The sequence below is a fragment of the Lates calcarifer genome, linkage group LG12, assembly GCF_001640805.2.
Source record: "Lates calcarifer isolate ASB-BC8 linkage group LG12, TLL_Latcal_v3, whole genome shotgun sequence".
Classification (NCBI taxonomy): domain Eukaryota; kingdom Metazoa; phylum Chordata; class Actinopteri; family Centropomidae; genus Lates; species Lates calcarifer.
The window spans coordinates 10,674,537-10,701,777 of NC_066844.1; the positions used below are offsets into that span (position 1 = coordinate 10,674,537).

Genomic DNA, 27,241 nt, shown 5'->3' on the forward strand with positions numbered 1-27,241 from the left:
TGAATTATCTATCTAGTATCATATCTTTGATATTATATCAAATCTTATGATATTGTGACTCATAAGTGGGCATGCTAAACACATGGGTCACATTGTTACTGAAATTAGGTTTGTTAAAATATGATAAGAGGACCATTAGTCACATTGTTTGCTACACTAATTCCCTGCCAAATGTTTGAAATGTTTCCACAAGTGACTGTTGTTTAGTTTTTAGTTTTGTCAAGTTATCAGTCTTCATGCATGATTCATCTTAAGTCGAAAAGACACCATGCTAAGATGCAAGAGGGTCAAACACATCAATTCTTGAAAAAAAAAATGTTTTGTATATTTTGGGTCAGTGAGAGTGTATTATAAAAACCAGGAGCTTAAATGAGAGTTTTCTTATCTTGGAATATTGGAAATATATTTGTGGATTATTTACAACTGTGTGCTCACAGTTTGCTCCCAAGTAAGTTATTGCAGGTTTTAAGTTATGTAGAGGAAAATCCAGCTAGATTTGTGAGTGCTGTTTGTCCCTGCAGGGAAGGCCACATAATTTGTAACCTATTGCAGCACAGCTAAATAACAGTAGCTATCTTCATATGAACATGAGTGGATTCATTTTCATAAAAAATAATATATGTTATATGATACATTTACAGTTAAAGCTGACAAAAAAGACACAAAGAAAGGTCAATGGTATGAAATAATATAGTCCTTTATTTCCAGCAATTTACAAAGTCCTGCAGGGAGAATGCCCTCCTCTAGCCTCACAGAGGATGGGCTTTTACAAGAGCACACAGAGAATGCAAAGACCTCAGCCCCAGTAAGACTGTACATGTTTTTATATCAGTTTTTCCTTATAGGCAACATAACTGACTGGGACAGGTGAACATTTAGAGTCTTAATCAAAGCCTCGATCTTGATGTGGACATTGGCAGCCTGAGGATCAGCATGGTTCCCTGTGAGTTCAGGAGCTCAAGGGTTTGAAGCACTGAGGTTAACAAGGCAGTAGGTGGGTGAAGGGTTTTAAAGGCTGGGTATGTTATATACCAGGGGAAACATCTGGAATCATAAGGAGATGTGATAAGTTATTTTATCATTTGCACGTGTTTTTTTTTTTTTTTTGTTTGTTTTGTTTTTGTTTTTTTTCAGGTTTTCTGTTGTGTTTGTGAGTTGATATCTTACATCTGCTGGTGCTTAACTTGATTCCAGATCTTTCAGGTGCCCTGTAAGTCCAACCTGCTGGTTTTTCACTCTCCTCCTCCTCATTTTTGCAGGTTCACATGAACAAAAGCTTGTAACTGATGCTACCAGCCCTCCTCTCCATCATATAAAGTCATTATTACATTACACATCATAATCAATTTACTGTACATCTTTTATTAATCAAAGCTAATTAAAGAGACGCTACTCTGTGGCGAACCTAGCTCCTGATTGGTTACTCTGAGTTGAGCTTGGCTCTGATAGGTTAAGGCCTTTCTATGTCTTATAATAAGTATGGTTTCCCTGCCTGAGACAGGGTGTGTGTGCATATGTGCGAGGTGTGTAAAGACAGGTATTAGGCACTGTGCTATTTATTAGCCTAACTGCCACTCTATTGTGGCAAGTGCCAAAAAGCTCTACTGGCCTTTTGCAAAGAAAAAAAAACACATTAAAGAGAAGAGAAAAATGACAACAACATGGTGATAAAGAAACTGAGCCAAAATGAAATGACAAAATAAACAACCTTATATATAGAATAAATATAGTATGTACAATTTGCTTTGTGTGCTTCTAAAAATAAATAGACAAAGCATTACTTGCCCCCTTATAGAAGTATTCACAACTTTCCATTGACATAGAGGCAGAACGCTGGCACCTGGTCAGTAAGAGAGTGGAGGATACAGACTGAGAGTCAGTCAGACAGATGGAAGGATGCAACTTTTACAACATGACGAACGCTGTAGAAAAGAAGACAAAATAAATGTCACTTAGAGTGGACGTGTGGGTTTCAATCCAGGGGACACAGAGATACACAGAGAAGTGGTACAGTTATGAGAATCCCTGTGGTGCCCTCTGTTGTCCATTTAGCAGATTACAGTACTTGTGCATTTGACCAGTGTCAGTGAAGTTGCTTCATCTTTACAGTGGTTGTTTGCTTGATGAAATTCATGACACAAAACAATAATCATCAAGAGTTAAAAAGATTAGGGAAAGGAGGAAAGGAATAGACAAAAAAAAATTAAAATCACAATTTTAACATAATACACATTTAAAAAATCAGTCAGACCAAAACAAAAGATTTTTGAAAAAAAAAAAAAAATAATAATCAAGTTTTGCACATTCACACTGTGTGCCCTGCACATGCATTCTGCTGGCCCCTTCAGAACAGAAGTCTAATAAGCGCCAGATAGCTCAAGCCTCTGGATCAATGTCTGTACCAGGTACAGTCTGCTGAGTCTGGTGGAGGATAGTTTGTATATATACAGTACTGTGCAGAGGTTTTAGGCACTCCAGATGTTTTTACTCTTATCCTTCATTAGTACCATCAGGGAGGTGTCTGATCAGTGCCAGATTAATTCTGCAGCAGGAAAATGAGTCCAAACACACAGTCAGTCATAAAGAGCTATCCTCAGAAACAAGAAGAACAAGGAGTCCTGCAACAGATGGTCTGACCTCCCCACAGAGCCATGATCTCAACATCATGGAGTCAGTCTGAGATTCCATGAAGAGACAGAAGACACTGAGACAGCCTGAATCCACAGAAGAACTGAGGCAACTTCTCCAAGATGCTGGAAAAAACTACCTAAGTACAGGTGTACTGTAGGTAGGGAGGTGGGGTGGGGGGTATCATAAGAAATACTGACCTGATTTAGGATTTTTCTGTTTACTGCACTTCACACAAGGTTAACAGATGAATAAAAATTAATCATGAGATTATTTTTGACACCATTCCTCACTTTACCATTAGTGCCTCAACCTGCCTAAAACATTTGCACAATACTGTATATATATATATATATATATATATGGTTATAAGTTATCATTATATGTATAGCAAGAGAAAAAGAGAAAAAAACCCGACACAATTTTTTTCTAACCTGTGATTAAATCTTCCTCAGTGCCCACAGCAAAATTAATTTGTGTGCCTCGATATCAGACACACTTAAAAGGAAACTTTGTACAATCAGTGTCTGTCTAATGACTCACCACAGACTGCATTGCTTTTGTAGAGCAGCAGTTTATACTCCTAAAGAGCAGAGAGTATAACATTTCTTGGTGTAATGTTAACTAATGTTAGCTAGCCTCAGATTCCTGTTAGTCAGCACTCTCAAGATTTTTTGCAACTGGTCAGTGGTGAATCCACATACCAAAATTCATGAGTCAGGCTATATGTAGAAGCTCTGTGCAAATAATACATTAGCAAGCTAGAAACAAGCTAGAGCTAGTCAGTCACACTGGCTCTCCTAGTTCCTTTCTCCTTTACTCCCCTATGGAATTTTGTTGTTGACATTGTAAATCTTTATTTTTTTTACTAAAGAGTTACCGACGAGAGCAGAGGTTGTCTAAGCTAGCAAAACTTGCTAACTGACAGGACTGGACTGATATAGAGGCTAAATTGAGCAATTTTTAAAATGTATTTATTTATTTATTTATTTATTTTTTTGTTTAAACAGTTTCAGGAAGTACGCTGATCTTTTGGTGAATCTATATCTAAAGTCTACAAATGAAAACCAATGCCAACACTAAAATACTAAAAAGGTTTGCCAAAATGTTCTCTAGTCTGACCTAACTGTTAGCCAACCTCAGAGAACATTGTCTGTCTGTCATGGTAAAGATTCAGTAATCCAACATTGTCTAAATGCTCCATGGGAATCTAAACTAAATATCTAAAGATTTCACATATCCACACAAAATATCAGCAATCAGTACTCTTCTCTCTGGAATTAGACTGTGCCAGCTGAACTTGAGTGAGCACATTCTGTGACCATGCTAAGGCAACTTAAAGCATTTTCACGCTCTGTACCATGTGTGAACACAATGCTGTGCAGTTGGGTAAGCTCTGCAGGTTTGTTCCAGTCTGTTGCAGCATGTTGAGCCTCTTGTCACTTACTATAAGCCTGGCTTGGGCAACACAACAACAACTAGCCTGCTCCAGTAGAGAGTTGGCAGATGGTTTCAGACAGGGGGACTGGTGCTATTCTCACCTGGAACAGCTCACGGCAAAATAAGACCCCTCTTAACCTCTTGGCATCCACAAAAAAACAAAACAAAACAAAACAAAAAAAGCCATAGTGAGCTGCAACAAAGGTGTGTGCATTTTCCTTCCAAACCAACAGTTGTCTGACCATTTTCCACATACTATTTTCCACTGTTTCTTTGTGTTCACTCACTTGTATCTGACTCAGGACATTTCATAACTGTAGTATTTAGTAGACTCAGTAAAAAAAAAAAAAAAAGCAATGTAACCTCTGTGAACTCTAGAGGAGATTTAAGGGACTATTTTGTGATCAAACACACAATCCTCATTGACGGAAACTTTTAAATAGGCATTAATTAGACCATTCTCAACCTCCAACAGGATCAGAGGTAAATCTGTTCTTGTAGTGGTTGACATTAGTGTTTGCTGGACTGTGATCTGATCCCAGATCTGATTCCCGATTCTCAAGCCCTGGATTGTGAGGGAGTAAACACAGAAATTAGAAACTTGATTTCCTGCCCCTGTTCCTGCTCCAATTAAGCAATCCGTTGATGGGAGCCAAAAGCGCTTTAGCTTGTTATGTTTGTGGTCCAGTCCCCTGTAGTAACGACCCCCCACCCCCCCACCCAACACACACAGACAACAAGCCCTTTTTCATACTGTCACACGGCCAAAGTAAAACAGAGAGTTCAGCTAGCCCTGCGCAATCTACTAAATCAGAAAAGAAACATATTAGATTTCATATAATATATGAGCACTTGGTGATTAAGCATTCTAGGCTTGTTCTGATGTTGATATATTTTTTGCTGTCTTTTGTCGTATTGGTTTCAAGTGTTAAAAGTTGATCTTTAAACATGGAACGGCTTAAGTCCCCATTGAAAATAATGAGGACCGGCCCTTCACATAGAATAGGTATCGATCCATAACAAATGCATTATTTACCAACAATAATAATCATTGTCAATAATATAATAATAACAAAAGTAGTAGGACTCAGTTATGAAGTAAAATAAAGGAGGAGTAGTCGAGTCTGTGGCGCTGGATCCATCAAGTGGAGTTTTTTGTTGGGTGGTTGAGTTGAAGATATGTGTGTTTCCATTGTTTTTAAGGTGAAACACAGATACTGTCTGAATTTCTGGGCTGCTGCTATGGTGCATCAGTGTCTTGATATACTGAAGATGAAACACTACTTCCCTACAAGTGCACTATACCACCAATCAGAGCCCTACAGACAGATTAGCCCTTTTACTGTAATGTAGACATCTTCCATTTTCAGATAATGGGTGATCACTGTCCGTGCGTTCAAGCGTACAGTATGTGAAGTTTTTTGTTTGTTTTTTTTTTTTTTTTCTCTGTGCGTGTGTCTGTGCATGCATTCAGTTGCCCACATTAGTGTCTCTGTCACCGATGAACCAGCGCATGTGGAAGCAGAGGGCGAGGAAGCCGGTTCCCAGCAAGTCACCCAGAGCAGTCAGGTAAGGGATGGAGAAGTTGTCTGGGTCCATACCTCGGCCCCACATCCAGTGGACCATCCAGTCTGCCAGGTAGAGGAGGATCATCACCTGGATGAAGATGAAGCAGAAGAAAACGTTTTTTTTATTCAAACCACATAGGCTCTGCTCTTCTCAGTAAGCAATGAAATTAAAGCTTTATATTACTGACCATGCAGACAGATAGATATTGCTTTTGTGTATGCACAAACTGTGTGTGTGTGTACCTGGAGTAGCGCAGCAGCCAGGTAGAAGGTGATAAAGATAGGTGTCAGAGTGGTGTGCCCACCCCTTAGGGAGTTGATGGTGTAGAGGAAGACGAGGTGACCTGGGGCCACCAGGAGGAAGAGCACACGGGCCGAACGAGAGTTCACAGCTGGAGGGGAGAGAGAAGCCATTTTTGCACGAGTCACATATTAATATCAAGAAGGACTAAAAGCCATCATGGAAAGATCTGTTTTTAGATCAGAGGAACATTCCACAGCCACCCAAAAACTTACTGGAGCCAAAGAAGGAGGTACAGGGTGTGGGGCACTTCCTGGGGGTGGGGTTAGGATCCCCCATGGGTAGACCGTTCATGTGCAGATAGGTGGAGATCCGACTAGCCTGAACCGCGACCAGGTTACCTCCCACACCTGATACACACACACACACACACACACACACACAAACACACAGGGTAAAAACATGGAAACGGAGCAAGAGCAATGTGCTATCTCTATCTATCAGTTTTACATAAAGAACATTTAGCATACACATATGCTTACTCTGGTATACATTTCTTTACATCTGATACATCTGATCTGTATGTTATTAAAACAGACAGATGTGGTAATAGAAAACAGACTTTTCTATATTTGTTCCTCATCTCTATGAATGACACACCCATGTCAACCTTTATACTGTATATTTATTATATTCAGTATAGTTTTCATTTACTAATTAACATAATATTCTTTTGTTTTTTCCCCCTTTTTCTATAACTTATGCTTAGCTTCTACATCCACATTCCCCAGAAACATCACTAATGTTTCATGTAAATTGAAAATCATTTGGTTTTATGACTCCTTACCGTTGATGACCGGGGTGAAGACAGCCATGCCTGCAAAGTTCGGGTTGGTGACTGTCTTATCGAGGATCAGACCACCAACACTAAAAGAAAGGCAAGCGGGATTAACTGAAATCATTGTTTTTAGTTCATGGCCTGTAATCATTACACAGAAACCACATAAATATTCACCACATACTTTAGAATCTGAGACATAACATCTGCAGCATTATAGTTTACAGGCGGTATTTTGAAAATGGAGACCGAAAACACTGATTTGTATAAATGACATCATGTTAAAAATGGCGATAAACAGCGGAATAAGATGTCAATACCTGAGGGTATGTTCACAGCACATATACAGCACTGTATATTAACTGTGTGCTGCATTCTGTATGATTGCTGTAGTTGGTTAAATACAGACAATGATCCCTGCTTGCTGTACCTGCTGATAGCCATGGCGATGATAACAGGCTCCCAGCCCGAGTAGAGGACTTCTCTGGTGGATGGGATCTTCCTGGCTATCAGCACCCATAGGGGACACATGGCCACAAAAACTGCACACACTAGCGGGTTGGCATAGTCATTGTACTCTGTAAAGGAAGAAGGGAAAGTAGATTTACACACCAAGCACAAACTGAAGGAAGGTGCCATTTTACCAAGAGGTCTGTGGGTTACTTCTTATATTAAAAACTCTACATAGGACCTACATATCAGCTGTTAGGCAAAAAGTTGTTGTGTTTATTCCCTTTTATTAAAGATAGTAAGTGTGGTATCTCTAACATCCACTTTACAATTGCTTAAAATGTGTTTGCTGGGTGTAATTAGCAACAACATGTTAGGGATAACTGGTCAGAACCTTATGGCAACAGTATTAATATTCTTCCAAATGAAGACCACATTGCCCTTTATTCCCACTGCCGGGTGTCACATAAAGAAAAATTAGGCAAAAAGCAGTCTCATGTCTGCACAGTGCATATAGTATTGCCCTACTAATTATATACATTTCTGAAAATCAGAGGAGTACAAGTCTTGTAGGTGAAAACCCTTTTATGACTACACAGCAAGCCAGGAATGCTCTCCAGGATGTAGGCAAACAACGTTTCCTTGTCAACAATCAAGTGAGGACTTCATGACCAAAACCTCAGAAGATTCACCACAAGATGCAAAACCCCTAGAAACTGAGGCCAGGTTGCAGTTCAGAAAAACAAAGAAAAACAAACTGATAGAGTTCTGGATCAGAGTTCTGTGAACTGATGAAACAAAAATCTAAATCTAACAGCTCATGGCTCTCATCATACCACCTCATCTGTCAAAAGTGGTGGTGGCTCTGTCATGGCTTGGGCATGTATGGCTGCCATTGGAAATGGTACACTGGCATTTATTGTTTGATTTCACTGAAATAACAGGATGCAAGCAGAGGTTTGCAGGAATACTCTGTGTGCTTTCATTCAGCCAATTGCATCACAACTCAATGGACAACATTTCATACTTCAGCAGGAAATTGAACCTAAACATATAGTTAAAGTAATCAAAGAGTTTTTCAGGGTGAGGAGGTAGAATATCCTCCACTTGGCTGAGTCATCTCAATATATCTGTGTGGCATTCTGCTTTCTGAAGACTAGGCTAAAGATAGAGAGACCACACAACAAGCAAGAGCTGAAGCTGCAGGAAAGGCCTGGGAGAGCACCAGCCTGGAAGATACAAAAGTCTGCTATTGACTGCAAAGGATTTTAATGACTTTTTATGACCTAAACTTTGGGCACTATGTAGTATATGCTATATCTCACACATAGCTCTCTCTATACTGACATAACGATCACATCAAAGCTGAAACTTTAATATAACAAACTTTATTTTATTTTGAATTAAATATGCTGAGGCACAGAGCAAAGAACAAAAGTTTTAACTGTCCAAATACTGGAGTAATACTGGCCTGGACTGTATATTTTTAGAATTGATTTTGTTGTGTGAAGCACTTTGCAACTATTATCATCTTTTACGATGTTGCAGACAAAAGTACATTAGGCTTATATTTAAAATGCAGTCACACAAAAAAAAAAACATTTAAGTTGTTTTTGTAAAACTGCTTCAAATGGCACAAGTCAAATATTAATGCATTACATTAAACTTATTTAATCTTGACTATTATAAAATTAAAACTGCGCACTATGAGTCTGACATTTAACTCAGTAGAATATAAATTAATTGAGCTTCTGAAGACTGCACAGGACTGGATTTGGACTGACAATAAATCCCTGGTCTTGTCTCTAGGAGGCACTGTTACTACCACATTGTCACTCAGGAGACTACAAACCACCAAAAACACAACATTTATGTAGACCAACAATTTATGGACACAACACCCAGACACCAGCTGTGTTTTTGTGTGTTAAAATAACCAAAATAAGCTCAAGTGAGTCAGACTGTAAAGTTTGTGGACTCTCAGACAGATGAGTTTTGGGATTGCTCCATACTCTGGTCAGGATGGTGGCATCAGTCAGTTTTGTTTGTCTGTCTGTGGTGTGGAAACGATGGAACAGTGGGGAGTTTAGTGAAGCTGGGTGTGTCGGTGGTGAAGATAATATCACAGATGCTGACGATAAAGCCAAATAGCTGTGGAGCATCTTGCCCTAAAACACAGTGAGGTTACGTGTGGGCGGCTTTCATCCTTATTTACCACACACAGCCGGACACATATTTCTACACATGCTGCTCCCTTTTATGATAACATCCTCATAGGTAAAAGAGGCTTTTGAAAATTTATCACAAAAATAGCAATTGTGATGACGATATCAGTAAAATATTAGTTCAGCATAAATGATTCTACCTCTCTGATTGATTTGAAGATAATACTTGTAACTAATCAGAGGCTTGACTTGAGACTGTTGTATCTGACATCTGAAGAAAGCTGTATCAACAGCACTATGTTTACACTAATTTGCTATAAATGAATGAAATTATATCTCCTGAATACATTTCACACATTACACACCCCTTTACAGCTTAGTAAACCCTTGTATGCAAGTAGCAAAAGAAAACTACACTGTATAACAACAAAAATGTCCTCATTTAAAAAAAAAAGGTTCATATCTGACACTTCATGTGAACACTATGCACCACTGAATGAGGATCACATGAGACACTTAATGTGCTAGGTTAATCTGTGTGTGTGAGTATATTACCTAGTTCCTTGTACAGTCCTGTTGAGATGCCTGCCAGCAGGGACAGGGTGATCAGGTCTCCCAGGCTAGCAGCAATGGGTGTGGCCACGTTGTCAGGGTTGATGCCGACCTTCCTGGATGCAATGATCACACCGATCATGATGAGCCCTGTGGGATTTCAGGTCAGAGATTTCATAATATTGAGACATCAGAAGCCATAATCACACGCAGCTGCACATGTTAATATTCTGTGTGATACGTGATGTTCTACAGTGTACAATGTATCATCAGGGTCCTGGGGTCTTATAACTTCAAACAAGTGTAAGGAGCAAAAACAGAGTACAAAATGTTATCTTTAAGGGAGTATCCACAGTTTTTTCCAAGACACTAAATTGGAATTCTTTTGTTTTTCATCAGGAAAGTTCAAACTGGTGAAAACAAAACCTGAAGGTTGGTTTAAAAACATTAAGTAAGAAGATCTGAAGCAATAAATTGCTGCTGACCAATGGAGCTGAATCCTTACAAGGTCATCACACAGCTAGGACAGTTTAAAATACAGTCAACACAATAGAAAGTGAAGTAATGAGGTAATCAAAGCCATTAACAAACATAATTTCAAAGTTACAGAATGTTTGTTTTGTAATCCAATTTTAGCCTGAAAGTTTGCAGGCTCAATTTTTAGCCTTGCAAACAGGAATGGAAATACCAATCTGTGGCAGGTCCAGACAAGATTTATCTCGACAACTGTCAGAGAGTGCCATGAAATTTTGTACAGATATTCATGGTCCTCGGAGGATAAATCTTGTGGTTTTCAGTGAAATATCTCCACAGTTACTAGATGGAGTTCTAGTAACTGTGGATTTCCATGAATTCTGCTATACACAGACAATCTTAAATTTTCCTCTGCCACCATCATCGTGTCAAAGTTGGATTTGTCCTGTACTCTGGTTTATGACCAAATAGCCTGTAGACCTGCAAACACATTTAAAGATATTCTCAAGAGCCCCAGCTGGTAATTAACATGCTAAACCATGATGGTGGACATGGCATACATTATATCTGTATCACAACTGCTTAGCACTGTTAATGTGAGCATGTTAACAAAGCAACCACTGTGTCTGAATAAAGCCTCACAGAGTTGCTAGCCCGACTGTAGATTCGTAGTTGTGCTATTAACTGAAATTAACACTAATATAGTTATGCTTTCAGACCATTTAGTCAGTGTAACTTAGCTAACTGAATGCTAGTAGCTGTATAACTAAACATTCATGGGTTCAGACTGTTAGTTTAGGTGACATTTAGCTGAAACAGTAGCTAATCTAAGTTGTAACTCGGGTCTGCTAACTTTAGAACAGAGAGTCAAATTAATCCCTGACATGCCTGATGAGTAGCTGTTTACACTGTTACAATATCCCTCACATCCTGTGTGGTGACCAACTGCTAAATCAGAGTTTGGGCTCTAAGCAGTCTTAGTCTACACAGTGTACGTGTGTACCAGAGTAATGTATGTTTATAGCATTGTTTTATTGTTTATTTATGTATGTTAGGTATGTTTTTGGCGTGTGTGAAATATTATTCACCTCAGAACGCAAGACAAATTTCCAAAAGCATTCTTAAAATAAAATGAAATCAAATCATACCTAGCAGCAGAGAGGCTATGAAGGCAGTGGCTACACTAGAGGCACACAGCAGCACTGCATGGCCCAGCCTGAAATGTCCCTCTGGAATCCAGCCGAAGATCACAGCAGCTATGGAGGCTAGGAATCCCACCACTGTGGCCTGGACCTGTACACACGCACATAAACACGTTAAAATGGATCATGTTGCTATTGAATGCAGTCAACATGTAAACTCCATATGTACGTAAGACTATCCTGTTACATCTGAGCAGAATTCAAAATCTACCCACTGTTGAAGCCTTCATACATATGAAACTTATTTAATATTTTCGACCCAAGAAAATACCTCTATCAGACAGATTACAATATCAGCTTTATACTAGCACTACCAAAACAATGTCACACTGTAAAAATACCAAGCACAGATTTGAATCCAGTAAACTGTCTCATGGAGCACCAGTGAGCCAGTGTAACTGCATGTGACAGTAAATAGGAGGTTGTGTTGTGTTAGCCAGCACTGGGTCAAAGTGTTCCAGGAGTAATGGACTCACAATATATTACATAACTACAAAGCCACTTCAAATGGCAGACCTGAGGTGCTGATTGAATATTATTCATATCTTCAAAACAAATGATTATTCCATGCACAAGTGTGTCTAGATACAAAGAAAGAGAATCAATATCTTCAGGTATTCCTGCTGAGTCGACCTCTGTTCGGGTTTGAGGCTAGGTTAATACATTTGACAAAGAATTTATGTTACATCAAATCTCTTCAATGGAAGTCTTCTTCTGAAAGGACTTCTAGAGTGCCTTGCTTTACATAACATCAGGCAAACAAAAGAACAACAGATGCTGAGTCAGGACAAAGTAGACTGAGTCTGTCATGCATATAGGCACTGATCATGCCTTCCTCAAGTACAATGGCCCTTTAATGTTAACTCTCAGTTGACTGTCAGCTGGCTCTTATCTGACATCCTCACAACTTAAACACAGAGAGTCACAAAGGCATGATCAAATCAATTGTTTACTCAGTCTGACATATGTGTAAAGACATTAATAGACAGTTGTTACAATAAAGTTTCTGATGATGTATACGTTACATACAAATGCTGACATTAGCTTGTTAGCTATGTTACTGCTCCTCACAATTCTGTCAAGCTGCTTTTGTCACAGATACAATTATTTGAGACAGTGCTTTACACCTGTTAGGGTGGGACAGCTTCTTCATTCCTTCATTCTGAAGGTGAGGTCCAGTGGGAGGTGTATACCAGAAGTCTGAAGCATCTTTAATTGTGTGCTTTCATTAAGACTGTGTTTTGTTTTGTTATTTCTGATCACAGCCAGTGTTCAGAAGCTGTCATACAGGACACGTGTCATTAGCCTGATCTCTCATTGTGTCTACTGTAAACACAATGGACTGACAAGACCTGATTGTTCCCAGGCGTTAACATGACTCCTGAAATTCCATGTCAATGAGAAACTGTGTCTGTTTCTGGTGAAGAAACTTGATTATATGGTCAAGAAAAACTGTCATTGGATTTTTTTTACACACGTGACAGATGAAGATCCTGGACAAGCATGATGTTGCCATGACAAAAGCCAAATGAAAGAAAACATCCTTACTGTGCATTCTCTTTTTTTTTTCCTCTTTCATGCAAAGTTGAAATCAAGCCAAAACTGGCCAGATATCTGATTACTCACTAACTACATGTAAACTGAGTTTCAGAGCAATCTGATCGTTGAATTGAAACATGTGTAAACTCATTATGTGATTTCTTGCCTTAACCTGATTTCTCCCTCTAACCTGGTTTGTTAAGTGCATGTTAGCATGATCAGAGATGCTCTGTAACACTGGAGTTGAGTGTATTTTTGTCTCTCATTTACCTGGATGAGGGCCAAGTTCCCCATGATCATCTTCCACATGTCCTTAGCTGTGTCCATCTGACCAATATTAGCCTAAAAGAAGCAGAGAAACACACAGGGTCGACATATTATCATCTGTTTGTGTGAGGGAGGTTAGAGTACATGCTGTTGCCTCTTGGTCCCATCAGAACAATAAGATGTCAGTTCTCTGGACAAAGACACTCTGATGTGATCCCCCACCCTGCGGCCGACTCCACTTATCTCATCTCCTCTCTTTCACACACACACACATACACACGGATGCACACACACTGATGGTCTCAAGCGTCAAGTGGCTGTGTCTACAGTGGGCTACTGTGTGTCCACAGCAATGATCCTAATGCTCATCCACAGTGAGAGGACACAAACAGAGGATCTCCTCTTCCTTTCTGTCCTCTAACATTTACATATGCAGTGGGAAGGGAAACATCTGGACACACAGAAACACATAGAAGTCTGCTTGTGATAATATTTGCTTCATGCTTTGGTTTAATAAGGCAGTGTAAAAAAATGACCCAAAAAGATGGAAGTGAGGGCTGCTCATGTGTATACAAATAAACATGTATAAAACTAAATATATTTAAATTTTTGGTTGTGGAGTATAAATGTTTGGAAGACAATTCTTCTTTATTAAAACCGTATAATTGTATAATTGTTGAGATTTGTGAATTTGGTAACATGAATCATCAGCTCTCAGGAGATCACACATGTTGTAAATGAGCCAACAGTTTAGCCAGATTAACTAAACCACTACATAAGATGCGAGTCAAAGTGAACAAGTATGCTGGATGTGCAGTTTTTATTGGATTCCTTTATTGGAGGCTTATATAGGAGGTGGCAAGAAACAAGGGCAGAAAGAGATGGGAAATGACATGCAATAAGGGTCCCTGGCCAAACACAAACCTGGGACATTGCAGGACCATAACCCAAACACCATCAAGTGAAGGTCATAATTTTTGCTTTGTTGTCTTCTAAATAACTTTGATTGGGGGTATGTTTAAGCAGTCATATCATCCTATTGCTGGTGTTTCTTTTAAGTTATGCTGAATGTTTTCAGACATCAACAATTTACTGGGTGTGTATGATGTTACTATTAACAATACATAACTGATATAACTGGAAAGTCACTATGTGCAGTGCTAAATATTGTGAATATCAACAGTGAGTCAATTTACTCACCAAAGTGTTGCAAAGTGCTCCACCAAGTTTTTAAAGCTCTTCCATCTTATAACTTTTATTAAAAGCATTTAGTTCTTAATATTACTGCAGTTGCACCAAATTAACAGTTTACAACAACCCCTGCTGCCTGTCATTTCAAACAGGCAGCACAAAACCAATTATATGCTACAACTATCAGCCCAATTAGCAACAAGCTGGTGTAGAATGTCAAACATCTAACAGCTAAAGAGCCACTTTTGGTCTCTACTGTATTTGGTAGAGAGGTTGCCTTTGAAACAGAGCTCAGAGAGCTCAAGTTGAGTTAGATGTTTGACTTAAATTTGACTGGTGGCCACAAACACGACTCCAATGAATGCTAATGCCGATCTGTGTCAGCTAGATGTGTAAATAGGCAACTGTATGCTAACGTGTTAGTCATAACAGCTCATGGCTGTGTATCTGTTAGCTTGTTTTGAATAATCCAGTTCTAGTTTCAGGAAACTGTTAATTGGTATTTTAATGTACAAATAAAACTCCAAAGATTAGGATACAGAAGTGTATTCAAGACTGAATAATAATGACAAGCTATGGTGAGAGGATCTCAGTGACTGGCTGTTAATATTTTTTATCTGTGTGTGTGTGGCACTCTTGAATCTCTCACAACCTAGCACCATCCCCACTTAATGATTATATCTGGCAGCATGACAAGGAAAACTCACAAGCCTGACTGACATGACGATCATGTGTCTAGGATTGTACGTCATTAGAACTTGTGCATCTGCTAGATACCCAGCATTACAACCGTGCCAACATATTCATTGCCCATCAGCATCATGTAAACGTGTGCATGGATGCCTTCTGCAACAACAGTCACCCTGGGGCAAACTGCCACAAATACTGATAAGAAGGTTTAAGGAAGACAGATAAGAGAAAACCAAACATCTGTGCAAAGCACTGGGGGCATCACAGACTCACAATGAACTCCATGTGCAAAGAAAAGCAGACAGCTGCTTTCACACACATGTTTTGCTTCCAAAACCCTTCAGGAGTTCAGATGAGATGCCTTAATTTCATACAATAAGGGTTGAAAACCTTTTGCAACTTGTAGCAAAACTAGCTTTTGGAACAACAACATGCAAACTGATTCAGTACACAGATGAAGCTCAGAAATTCACACAAGCATCATCTGGTGTTATGTGATGTTGTGTGAATATGATGCCAAGTCCTCAGCTTTTGGTGTGTGTGTGGGTGGCTGGATTAGTGGTGTTTGGATCATCACAGAGATGGAGGACCATGAATACTGTGAAAGTGATTCATGGATGACATGAGATGCATGAGAGACTGAAATACCCAGATTCAAAAACATCACTGTGTTTTCCAGTTGAATAATAATGCCATTAATTTTCAACTGGTTAACTACAGATAAAATCTGTTGTTTACAAGGTTGGAACCTGAACAAACATGAATGGAGTGTATGATGAAACATTTAATACACATAAAATGAGGATAAAGTAGGCTTTTGTAGCTGTTGTAATCTCTGATTACAGTGTATGCTGTATTTCTGGCAACAGTTGCAGTGCAGGTGCTGCCAAGCTCCAGTAATTCACAAAATATCCTTATCCAAATACATACAATCAAATAAGCTCAATGACACGATAGGGACTGAGACAGAACTCAGAAAACAACTGCTTATTTCCTTTAGTCAGAGAAACAAGGATAAAAAAGAAGGACAAGGTCCATTTCATTAAAATATTCAAAGACAAAGAGGTTAAAAAGACCAAAGAAAAAAAAAATCAAAAAGGACACACGGTCATGTGAAGTGAAAACTCCAACAGCCAGCCAGTACTAGGGATTACATTATTTTTTTCAGTAATAATCGCATTAGGAAACTTACAGTGGTCTTAATCTGCTCATAATTAGCGGCGGCGTGGAAAGAAACGTGGTCCTGCTGGGGCCAGCCAGCAGAGAGCTAACAGTAATGTCTCAGGACAAACATCAGACATTGGCCTACTTTGTGATGATGGATGTGAGAATCCTTTTATAAGCCGTGGTTCAAAATATGGTGCAGCCACGTGGCAAAAGGTTAAATCAGTGTTGAAGCATTGGTAAAACATTATTGAATCAACTTCCCAATCTGACACTGATTTACCATCACCTGCATACTGAATTAATATTGAAACAAAACTGAAGCAAAACACTAACCAAAAACAGTTGAAAGTTTAACAAAACATTCAGCATCAGTGGTCTGTTCAATATTAATATCAAATATTCAACCCTAACCCTAACAGGGCTGGGTTGGTTCAGTTTTGAAGTATAGATAGATTAGATTAATTATCAAACAATAAGACATTGGCTGAATAACATAATGTTAATCATAATGACTCTCTTACTAATAAATTAATTGATTGAGATTTAGAAATTTGGTGCCAAATACTTTTGGGAACACATGAATGTGGAGTATGTGATCCCTGTATTCACTTGTTTCAAGACTTGAAAACCGTCAGATTAATTCTAAATGTTTCGTTAGAACATATTTTTTATAGTGTGGATGAGTGGAGCTGTCCATGCTGGGCGGACCTGCTCGAGATGCTAATCAGCTTCGTCACCTGTTTCCTACAGGCCAGTGGAAAGAATGTGAGGATTGGTGTGCTTAAAAGCAATACTGGGCTAATTCGCTTATGCCTTCATAACTAAGGGGTGTGCTGCTAACCTCTGGTTAGCAATGCTGCTAGGTCATTGACCCCTCAGACTATACAAAGGACAATGGCACTGTTAGCTCAGAGAGAGGCATTATAGCCAAGAGCTCAGTGGAAGCTAGAAGTGACAGATATTATGTCCTTATAGCATCAGATTCCACTTGTGGAAACCCTGTACCTAGGCCAAAATGTCATTTAGCTGCTTTAAATATTAATGTGGGTAGGCAGCAGGAGAGCGACCTGTAATTACAGGACTAACAACTTCAACTATCTCAGTTAAATCAAACACAGTTAGCCTCTCGCAGAAACATTTAACATAAATGTGAGGCTCTAAGCTAGAAATCAGAATCCCGGTTAGCATGATGTCATACTGTTTTTTTGACACATACTGTCATTTGAGACAATAAAAATATTCAGACAAAAGTATTAGAGATGAAAAACAGACACGTGCTTTTAGTTCAGCTTTAAACAGCAAACCAACCAGTGTGGTCAGGAGAACAGGGTAGGCAGGCTCAGTCAAAATGTTAAAAAAACAAAGAAGAGAACAAGAATGTTGCTATCAGTTTGCCTGAAACCCAGGCTGCATTTGGCAATATGACCTCTGACCCCAAGAACAATCAGTTTTAATGAGTCTGACAGTCTTAAAGGTTGCCAGGTAATTAGATTGGGTAACTTTTAGGGGAAACACTTTACACAGCTACAGTGAATTGAAACAGTTCCCCAAGCCAAAATTAGACAAGGATTTTTGTGGAGAGAAAATGAATAAATAAAATTCTGTAGATGTAGCTGCTACACAGATAGAATCGTTTGATAGATTAATGGAATAGAATACAAACTCTGTCACTTCTGGCAGAACATACTGCAAATTTGGTAATTCAGAATGGCTAGTGAGCATCTGCAACAAAGGTAAGAGCAAAAAACACATAGGCACACACTCTCACACAAACACACACACACACATTTCTTACCGCTGTGGAAAGTCTGGAGGCCAGCGTCATCTCCAGGTTGCCTTTGAGTCCCAGCAGTGCTGGAACCAGAATGAACACCTCCGACACCTCCGTAAACACCGTCCAGTGCTGCAACAATCAGATGTAATATTATTAACACAACATCAGCACAGTAAATACACTTCCATATCAGAATCACAAAGACACAGCACACTGTCAGACCTACATAGTCTAATCCATAGTTGGGTGTAGAGTGTATCTGGTTCTCTGTGACCTTGTTCTTTAAAATTGATTCAGTGTGGTGAAACTAGACCTTTAAGATGAACGAGATAGTCTGTCTCTACAGACCTTTCACACTATGTATCATGCCGGGTCTTCTTTAACAAGAACAAGGTCACCAGGACTTCATGCTGAAATGATTTATTGTTGTGCTCTTTTCACGAGTCTTCATCTACTACTGTTTAACACAAGGAGACCTCAATTCCACCAAACCTCAGCCATGGTACAAATATTAAACATGACCAGTTATGATAACAATGTTATTACTTGAGAAAATACTAACATTTCTGTCAATATACATGGGTGATACTCATATAAAGTTTCTAGCCTGGTTCCAGACCTCTAAACTGCCAAGCACATAGGGTTAGGGTTGCTGTCATACAGGTGTAGTTTTGTGCCCTTTGATGGCTTTTCCTCCATTTGGAGAAACAGTCAGCCAACTGGAGCTTTGCAGAATGAAAACATTATATTCCTGCTTAGCTAGCTAGTTGCCTTGAAACCCATGAAAATTAGCAACAGAAAAAATGGCAATATGTGTGGATGAGATGGATGTAGCACTCAATTGTTGTAAGTTGTCGTTCAGAACTAGCTAACTGTTACATTGGCATGTTTTTTTAACATCATGAAAAACATGCCAGGCAAGCAATACAGCAGCATATGCATTGACTATGTCAACTAGATCATAAACAGGAATCAGCTACTATTTTCAGAATTTCAGGATTTCAGACTGAATGACCAAAGTGACACAAAATGGCAGGATGGCATCATGATGACCAGTATAACCCAGTATAGTATGTACTGTGGTGGAAAAAAAAAAACAATAATAAATCCAGTGCAGACATACTTTACTGGTAAGGCAATTAAAGTCTATACATCAGATTGCTTCAGCGCAAGGACTAGTATCGCTTTGCCTGGCCTTGCAGCTCAGCCCCTACCTCAGCATAAAAAAGCAAACGTTTGCTGTCTGCATTGCCCCCAGAACCAAAGACTTAGTGTGAAGCAAAGTCACCCAGGAGCTGGACTAGCTAAATCTAAAGGACAACTTGAGCAGGTGGTGGGCTTGCTTGAGAGAATCACAAATCATGTTTGGCATGTGCAAGAGAATGTGTCTGCTCAGCCACACTGCCAGATCCTAGTCGATGGCCATTAATAAAATTTATAGTCTGTTTTATTAGACCTAACCCTTGATAACCTCCTGCCTGGCTGACGGCCAGTCCTTGAGAGGTGGGTTCCCTGTGAGTCTCAAGCCTTGTCACTGCAGTGGAGTGCTTCTCTCTGCTGTGCCTCCATTAGAGTTCATGCAGTGATAGCAAGTTTGTGGTCTACTGCGGTCAGAAACAAAGCTATTGCTGAGACTGAGGCCATCGATCTTTCTCCAGTAAAAGTGCTTATCTTTGTAGCCTGTCCCACAGGCCCCCAGCACTTACAGTCCAGTCTGCCCCGAGCTGAATCAATATTCACTGAGGCTGACACAGAAAAGAAAAGAGAGGGAGAGGAGAAAATAGACGAGGGGAGGAAAATAGAGGAGTAACTGATGTTGAAGCTACATACAAACACTGCTGGCCTGCATTTCACACACTAGCAAGCTCGCATTTCTGTTTCACTATGTTGCTGTCGCTGTGCAGCCAGATGTACAGTGCTGATAAGGGGTGTCATCTACAGCTCAGTGTGTGTCGTATGAGTGGGTGTGGCACCAAAACTCCAGTGTGGGTTAAACTCCTTCTGTCTATCCCCTTGCTGTCATCAGGCCAAGCACAGCTCTTTTCCAACAGCCAGCCCCTCAGCTTGGCTCACTGCCTTCTGCCAACCAAGCAGCCTTGTGAGCACCTCTGTGAGCACTCCTCTCTTCTTTCACAGCCGCATGTTTTCAAGCTTTCTCTCTCTCTCTCTACTTCTGTCTCACTCCCCTATCTCCCTCTTTGCCTCCCCATGGTGATATATGTTGTTGTCTCCATGGAACACTGGCTCAGAGCCAAACAAGCCCTCCCTCCTCATGGCCACCTCCTTGGTTCTAGGAACTCTACAGGACAACCCCAGTACCTCTGTGTACAGACCTATAGGAGCTCTGGTATGCAAGCCCCACAAGGGTCGGGTTGCCCAGTTGAGTAACATGGCCCCATTTTATTTGTGATCACTGTACTTGCTGTACTGAGGGGGAAGCTGAACCTGATGGCATGCAATATCAACGCAACTCCGGCAGCGTCACAGAAACTACACCAGGTGGTGTCTGTTTCATTTTCCTGGTCCAGCAGCATGAATGGTAGAGTCAGGGTCCAGCCTCGTGCGCTGACACATGGAGGGTCAAATTAACATAGCTGTGGCCAAAATTGATGGGTATACTGGAGCTGTACCTGAAATCAGCAGTGCAAGAAGCCTTTAATGGCAATAAATGTATTAATATAGTAGAAGCTGATTCACTGAATTTCACTTGGGTTATTTTTTTGTGTGTGCAGGTAAGGAGAGATGAGATTTTCTAGAGCCAAGTTTTCAGTCAAAATGGTGTCATTAGGAGACTGAACCTCCCACATGTACACAAAAAGCATGAACAAGCTTCAAGCTACATCCTAAAGCAGCCTGAGATATGGACTGTTATTATTGTATGGCATCCAAGGACCAGATGAAGGTGGACGGAGGGTATAGCCTCGAATCACTGACCAGAGGGAGTGCAAACAAGCAACCTGGAATCCTCCAAGGATTCCTAAGGATCCTGGACAGAGTGAAAGATTAGCCACGGCTTGGTGCAACACAAAAGCATTCTAACCCACTAATCCTTTCAATCTCTATCACTCACATCCTAACCAAATAGCTGTCTGGGATATTGTCAGGTGTTAATAGCTTGGGGCTGATGTGTTGTTAATGATTGTCAGGACATAATATCTTTGGCTATGTGAAATAACTGAGCAGCAATCAGGGGAATAGGAGGTGCAAATACTTGGACACCACTGAAAGATTTCTTTTAAAAAAGCACTTGTTTTGGGCCTTTAGATCATATATTGTTATTTTATATGAACTGATTCAACTTCACCAAGCAGAACTGAGGATGGAAGCCAGTAGTTGGAAAGATGATTCAGTTTGAGGGAATAAAAGCCCATGCTCTGGCTTCACAGTGGTTCCTGTGTGAAAACCAGGCAAGTGGATGTGGTTGGACCAAAATGGTATCTGGTGGGTAGCGAGGGCTTGGCTGGTGTTAAACCTTTGTGTCGACTACAATTTCCTGTTTACTGGTGCCTGTATTTTTGAACTGTTTGTTTTCAAGGCTGAAACTGTGTCCCACTTCTTTAGCTTTATTTTGGTGTTTCAGTTTGAGGCAGATATACACACACATATGATTATGACAGTACACTGTTTAGGTGTTTTTTTTTTTTTTTTTTTTTTGCATTAATGGCTTTTAGTTTGATTGCATATATGAAAGAATCATAGGTGATAGAAACTTGAAATGTGTCTTGTGACTGACTGCAAATCACCCATTTGGCCTTTGACACTGGCATTCCCAGGAAAACTAGCACTACATGACCTTTACAAACCATGTGTAACCTATAGTCCAAGTGAGGCAGTCACCCTCAAACTCCTAAGTTTCTGGAACCGGTGGTGACAGTTTTAGGTCATTCTGCCACTGCTGCTACAACGTCACTGAGCAGAACTATGCAGACGTCTCACTCCTCTATACCAGCCTGGACAGTCCTTTCTTGGCTAACCTTGAGTGGGAATGAGGCCAGAGGCTCTGTGTGTTTGAGCTGCAAATAGTCAAAGTGACCAACATTAAAGAGGTTACATTTCAAAGAGGTCTTATAGAGGGTGACACAAAAAGCCAAGTCATGCATCGGTCCAAGCCGCAACTTCTAAACTCAGGCCAGGCAGACACATTAACTAAAGGCTCTAGCGCACTACAGTTTTCAGGCTTACTTTTAGCAAAGTAACTGGTGCAGTCTGACCAAACCAGAGAGAGAGAGAGAGAGAGACTGAGAGAGAGTTAGACAATTACCTTCCTGCAAGGACAGGGAGGATTAGCTGAGTTAGCGTTTCACGGTGTCATGGAGGGGGAATTAGGCGGCAAGACAACCTGCTAGACGCTCAGCCGAACTCACTAGAACAGTTGCTTCAGAGAAGCCTCACTTTGCATCTCACTGCAAGTATATCTTCAAGGTTTGCCAGCAGTTGCAAGCATGGCTGAGTAGAAGGGAACGATAGGGCCCTGTACCATCTGTATCTCCTGTTTCTCCTGCCTCACCTCTAAAGGAATGGTGCACTGAGTGTTTTGGAAATTGGAGAAACCGCAGCAGCATGGTGCCTAAGTTGAGGCAGCATGAAAACTTTTTGACCTCAAACCTCTGCATTCCTGGTTTAGTGAGGATACCTAACCACATGGTAATGGAGGCTTTGACACCACACTGTGTTTTGTTTTCACTCCAGCTCTGGCTCAACTGTAGTGTGCTGCCATTTCAGGTGCTCAAAGAAACTACACTTATTCCCCTGCCTGCCCCCCTCCTCTCTGAGTTCTTGGGGTCCACCATGTTGGCATCAGTATGCCTGTACACAATGTGCCTGGACTGGTCTCCTGGCAGCCCGACACCTCCAGCTTTATCTGCATCACAAGTTGACTTTAAAGGAATATATGACCTGTCAGCATGACTCTGGCCTGCATTTCTACGCTGCACACTTTAATATACCCAGAGCAAGACAGCAACTACAGTGAGTCAGGAAAATAAGTAAAGACAGTAATTATACGCTGAGTTATATTCTTTTCTTAGACAGTGGATCTAGCAGCTCTCTGGCTATACACTGCACTACAATAAAAACCTTTTCTTCATGTTGCTATTGTATTGAAGTACGTCAGACTTCCAGCCCTGGGGACAGGGAGTCTAGCTAGTTATGTAAAAAAGAACATATGATGTCTAACAACTGCTCCATCCACCCATGACAAAAGACATGCCATCAGATAAGCAAGCGGCTGACACATGCCAAGGAGTGGAGGGCTCGCTAAACCAGTTCATTCAGATGCTCCAGGAGCAAGCCCATCCCACCGAGTGACTCAGTACACATGGTCTGCCTGGAGCACCGGCTCTGCTAAGAAACACAACTGTCAAACAGCAGATGAGCTTTACTAGGGGTTTAAATAAGATGGAGCTGCTGTTTTTTTTCACAGGAAACTAGACTGTAAGAAAAGAGAACACTTGAAAAAAAAAGTGAAACAGGGTTAATGTCTAAATTAGTGTTTCTAGATGTTTGAATCCACGTTATCCTGTGACACTCCTAAAAAAAAATAAAGCCTAAATGATGTTGTTGCAAAACTGTTTAACTCCCCACCATATTCCAATGTATCCAAAACATTAAAGTTATCCTTTCCATAATTTGTTACATACATGTTCTTTAGGATTCTACATGAGCTGGACCCTCTGTTGATATGAAGAATATTTTTTGCAAGTGAGAACTAATCACATACACAACCTAGTACATTTTTATAAATGTATGCTGTGTGCTCACTATGTATATTACAGAATATATTTGTATCACTCACCTGGACGATGTCTAGCACCATTCCTGCTGCCACTGTCCCGAACCCGGCCAGCAGGAAGGGGAACACCACCTGCAGGCCAATAGAGAAAGAGGTCTCCTTCAGTGGCGCTGGTGGTTCAGGGCTCTGGTCGGTGCTGGTGTCGTCACTCTCGTTGCTCTGGCTTGCATTCTCCAAGAGAGCGTCCTCTTCCCTCTGGCCTTTGGCATTGGCCCGGCAGTCCATCGCCACCACAATCTCTGACCTCTCCTCATCCTCCCCAGTCTCACCGGCCCTCTCTGGGAAAGATGTGACCTCTGTGAGCTCGAACTCGCCCCCGGTACCTGGGCTAACCTCCTCAGGGCCCTTGGTGAGGATTACCGGGTGAACAGAGCAGTTTGAGTTGAGGAAGGCCGGTGTCAGGGGGCCTCCCTCCTTCTTCATCTCAATGGCCCCGGAGGACATGTTGATGTCGGGGAGTTTATCTTGTTCTTTCGACCAAAGTACCATGCGGAAGCCTTTGGAAGACAGTGGGCTTGACAAAGAAAGGTCAGCGTACCTTGGCCTAACAGTTTTGGGGAAGTCAGAATGGAATTTGCTACCTGATCTGGTTTTGAACCTGATCAGTCCAATTGATTTATCCCATTAAAGAGGTTTACAGGGAGTGGATGTCGCTATTAAAGACGAGGAGAAAACTGCTCTGTGAGAAAAAACCTGCAGCAAGGCACATGCAGCCGTGCGTCTGCAGAGCCCGTGTTCCTGTCGGTGCTTCGGGAGTAGAACCAGTATGTTCTCCATTCACTGCAAGGTGCTCAGGGTAGGCCGACAAAAGAAGAAGAAAGCATACTGGTTCAGCACAGTAGAGCAAGAACAATGGGCTCAGGGACTCACCACAGAAATCCCCTCCAGTCACTTGTAAACAGTTCTTCAAAGTTCAGTAAAAGCTACAATCACAGGTCTGAAGTGGCCAAACTGCAGCGCAGACTGGTCATGCTCTCAGTCCACTGATCACGTCAGACTGGTCAGTGCACCGGGTTGGGAATGTCTCACCTTACACCACGTGGCTGCTGGGAGGTTTTCAAGAGAGATATTTAAAGGTCTGCAGTACAAGGATTGAATTACTGGCCGCTGAAACGTACCTCCCCATCCAGAGAGGACAGTCCCCTGGGAAAAGAACAAATTCATTGATTATTCAATCTTAAATATACACATTCTCCAACCCCATTCCAGATTCATTTCCAAATATCTGTGGCTAGTTGAACAAGGCTGCTTTCTAGTAGAATTATTGTGATTAAATTATCGATATGTAGAGAATATAAAGTATAGTGGTGTTCAGGCAGAATATCACGAAACACAGTGAAGTACACTAAATATAAGGAATGTTCATTTTCCCATTTAGAAAACAACGGCCCTACATGAATGTAGGTTAATACGCATATTTTACAGAAATTATCTGACTGTCACAGGAATTATAATTGATCACAGAAAATAATGAAGAAGAAACTTGTAATATAATAGAATATTAGAATATGCTAGAATCTAGATATATACAAAAAGTCTCATGATATCACTGTGGATAATAAAAAAAACTTTCTAAGTACCATAACTTCCCTTTGTGTGCCGCAATGTAAGCCCTTGTAATAGATAATCACAGTATTTAAGCCCTGTAAAAAGACTGTTTTTCTCACTGACATTGTGGCAGAAGTGAGGAGAAACCAGCAGTGAGTTTAAAAAACAGCTTGATCCAGCGCCAAATTTCCTCCCGGCAGCTAAAAATATTCTACCATTGACAGAGGTGCTGCTGCTAACATCCTCTGGAAAGGGAGTATCATACCACCTTCAAAGTGACCGCAAAGCAAAGACTACATTTCCTGTCGTACCTTTCAAAATCAGCACTCCTCATGCTTTTAGGAGCATAGACGGACATAACACACAAAATGTTCATTTTCGGAAACTCAGAACTTTCAGAGAGATTTTCATTTTCATTTCAAATACTTTTGAATAAATGACAAATCTGATCTGCTAACCCTTACCATCTAATGAATGGTCATAATTTAATAGGCTTATAGACCTACAACACTAACTTCAACAAATGGAATAGTGGAGCTGTCAGATGAAGTGTTTACCACCATCATGGAAACAGACGCGTGAAGACATAATTTAGGAAGCAACAGAAAAATCACAGAAAAACTCCTGAATCTTGCCACAATTTGGCAAAAATATTTTGAGCCTGTCACGAGATAATACTAAGGAATAGGGTGATTTCAGTCGTGACCTGAGTTGCGAGAGCAGATTTCTCCACGCATCTGGCCTGACAACACACATCTGACAAAGACGACATGAAGCAAGCACTATATTTTATCAGAAGTACATAAGAGAAAAAAAAAAAACTTTTATTTTGAAGGCCGATCTGCAAGCTTCCGCTCTTATTGTTGCTTACTTGACGCAGCTTTCATCCGCCTGCATGTTGCGACATCCGCACACAGACTTTGGCTTTCCCCGCTGAAACAATCCTCTGTTTAGTAGTCAGGACCAATACCACCCGAACCCAACATGGCAAAGGCGTAAATTAGTGCTCCCCTGGTCAGGCCTGAATAGACGAGCCCTCCTATTCTATTCTACTGCTCATTTAAACAAGGGCAGAGGGCTTTCTGTTCCAACACCGGGCTGGAGCCCATGTCACTGCCACTATCACCACGAGTATTTAACTTATGAAAATGAATGCAAACGCACCACTATTTCCCCCCTTCTTTATCATCATCATGCATGCACAGCCTACCTAAGACAGAAGCTGGAGTTTTGCAGTCTGACTCGCCAAATGACACATTCCGTCAGATAAAGGCATTACGTGACTCTCACATTCTGTTCTATGAAATAACCGCTGAAATTTCCAGCAGGTAGTCAGATTAAAAAAAAAAAAAAAGCTCCTCGGCTTTGGTTACCTTTTAGTGTCAGCGGTCCACAGAGGAGAGGCGGACAAACCGGAGTGATGATCAGTAAGAGCACAAGGACTCCGTGTGGCAGGCTGCATGAATCCTCCACCTCTTGGTAACGCGCTCAAGCTGAGGCGTGGACGCCGGTGCGCACGCCTTATGTACGGTACCGGCTCTGCACAGCTGCCTTAATGGTTAATGGTGGTTAATGGTTAAACCCTCCCTCCCTCGTGGGGTAAAGGCTGTGTCCCAGTCTCTCCCGACCCCGTCACATTGCACCCGTCCAGTGGCCCCCGCCGCCCGGCTGCTTGGATGCGCATCTATAATACACCCGTCCGGTGCGGGGGGCCAG

General features: G+C 40.9%; 1 protein-coding gene across 1 annotated transcript; it reads right to left on the reverse strand.

The window, feature by feature from the left end:
• Positions 1 to 676: 676 nt before the first annotated feature.
• Positions 677 to 27,241, reverse strand: slc41a1 (solute carrier family 41 member 1). The gene is made up of 11 exons (XM_018667582.2): positions 26,899 to 27,241; positions 23,981 to 25,120; positions 18,208 to 18,315; positions 13,368 to 13,439; positions 11,505 to 11,649; positions 9,886 to 10,032; positions 7,146 to 7,293; positions 6,725 to 6,804; positions 6,153 to 6,287; positions 5,880 to 6,028; positions 677 to 5,724 (listed from the first exon to the last, which is right to left on the reverse strand). The coding sequence occupies exons 2-11, from the start codon at positions 24,464 to 24,466 to the stop codon at positions 5,539 to 5,541; spliced, it is 1,656 nt and encodes a 551-aa protein (XP_018523098.1). The 5' UTR covers positions 24,467 to 25,120; positions 26,899 to 27,241; the 3' UTR covers positions 677 to 5,538.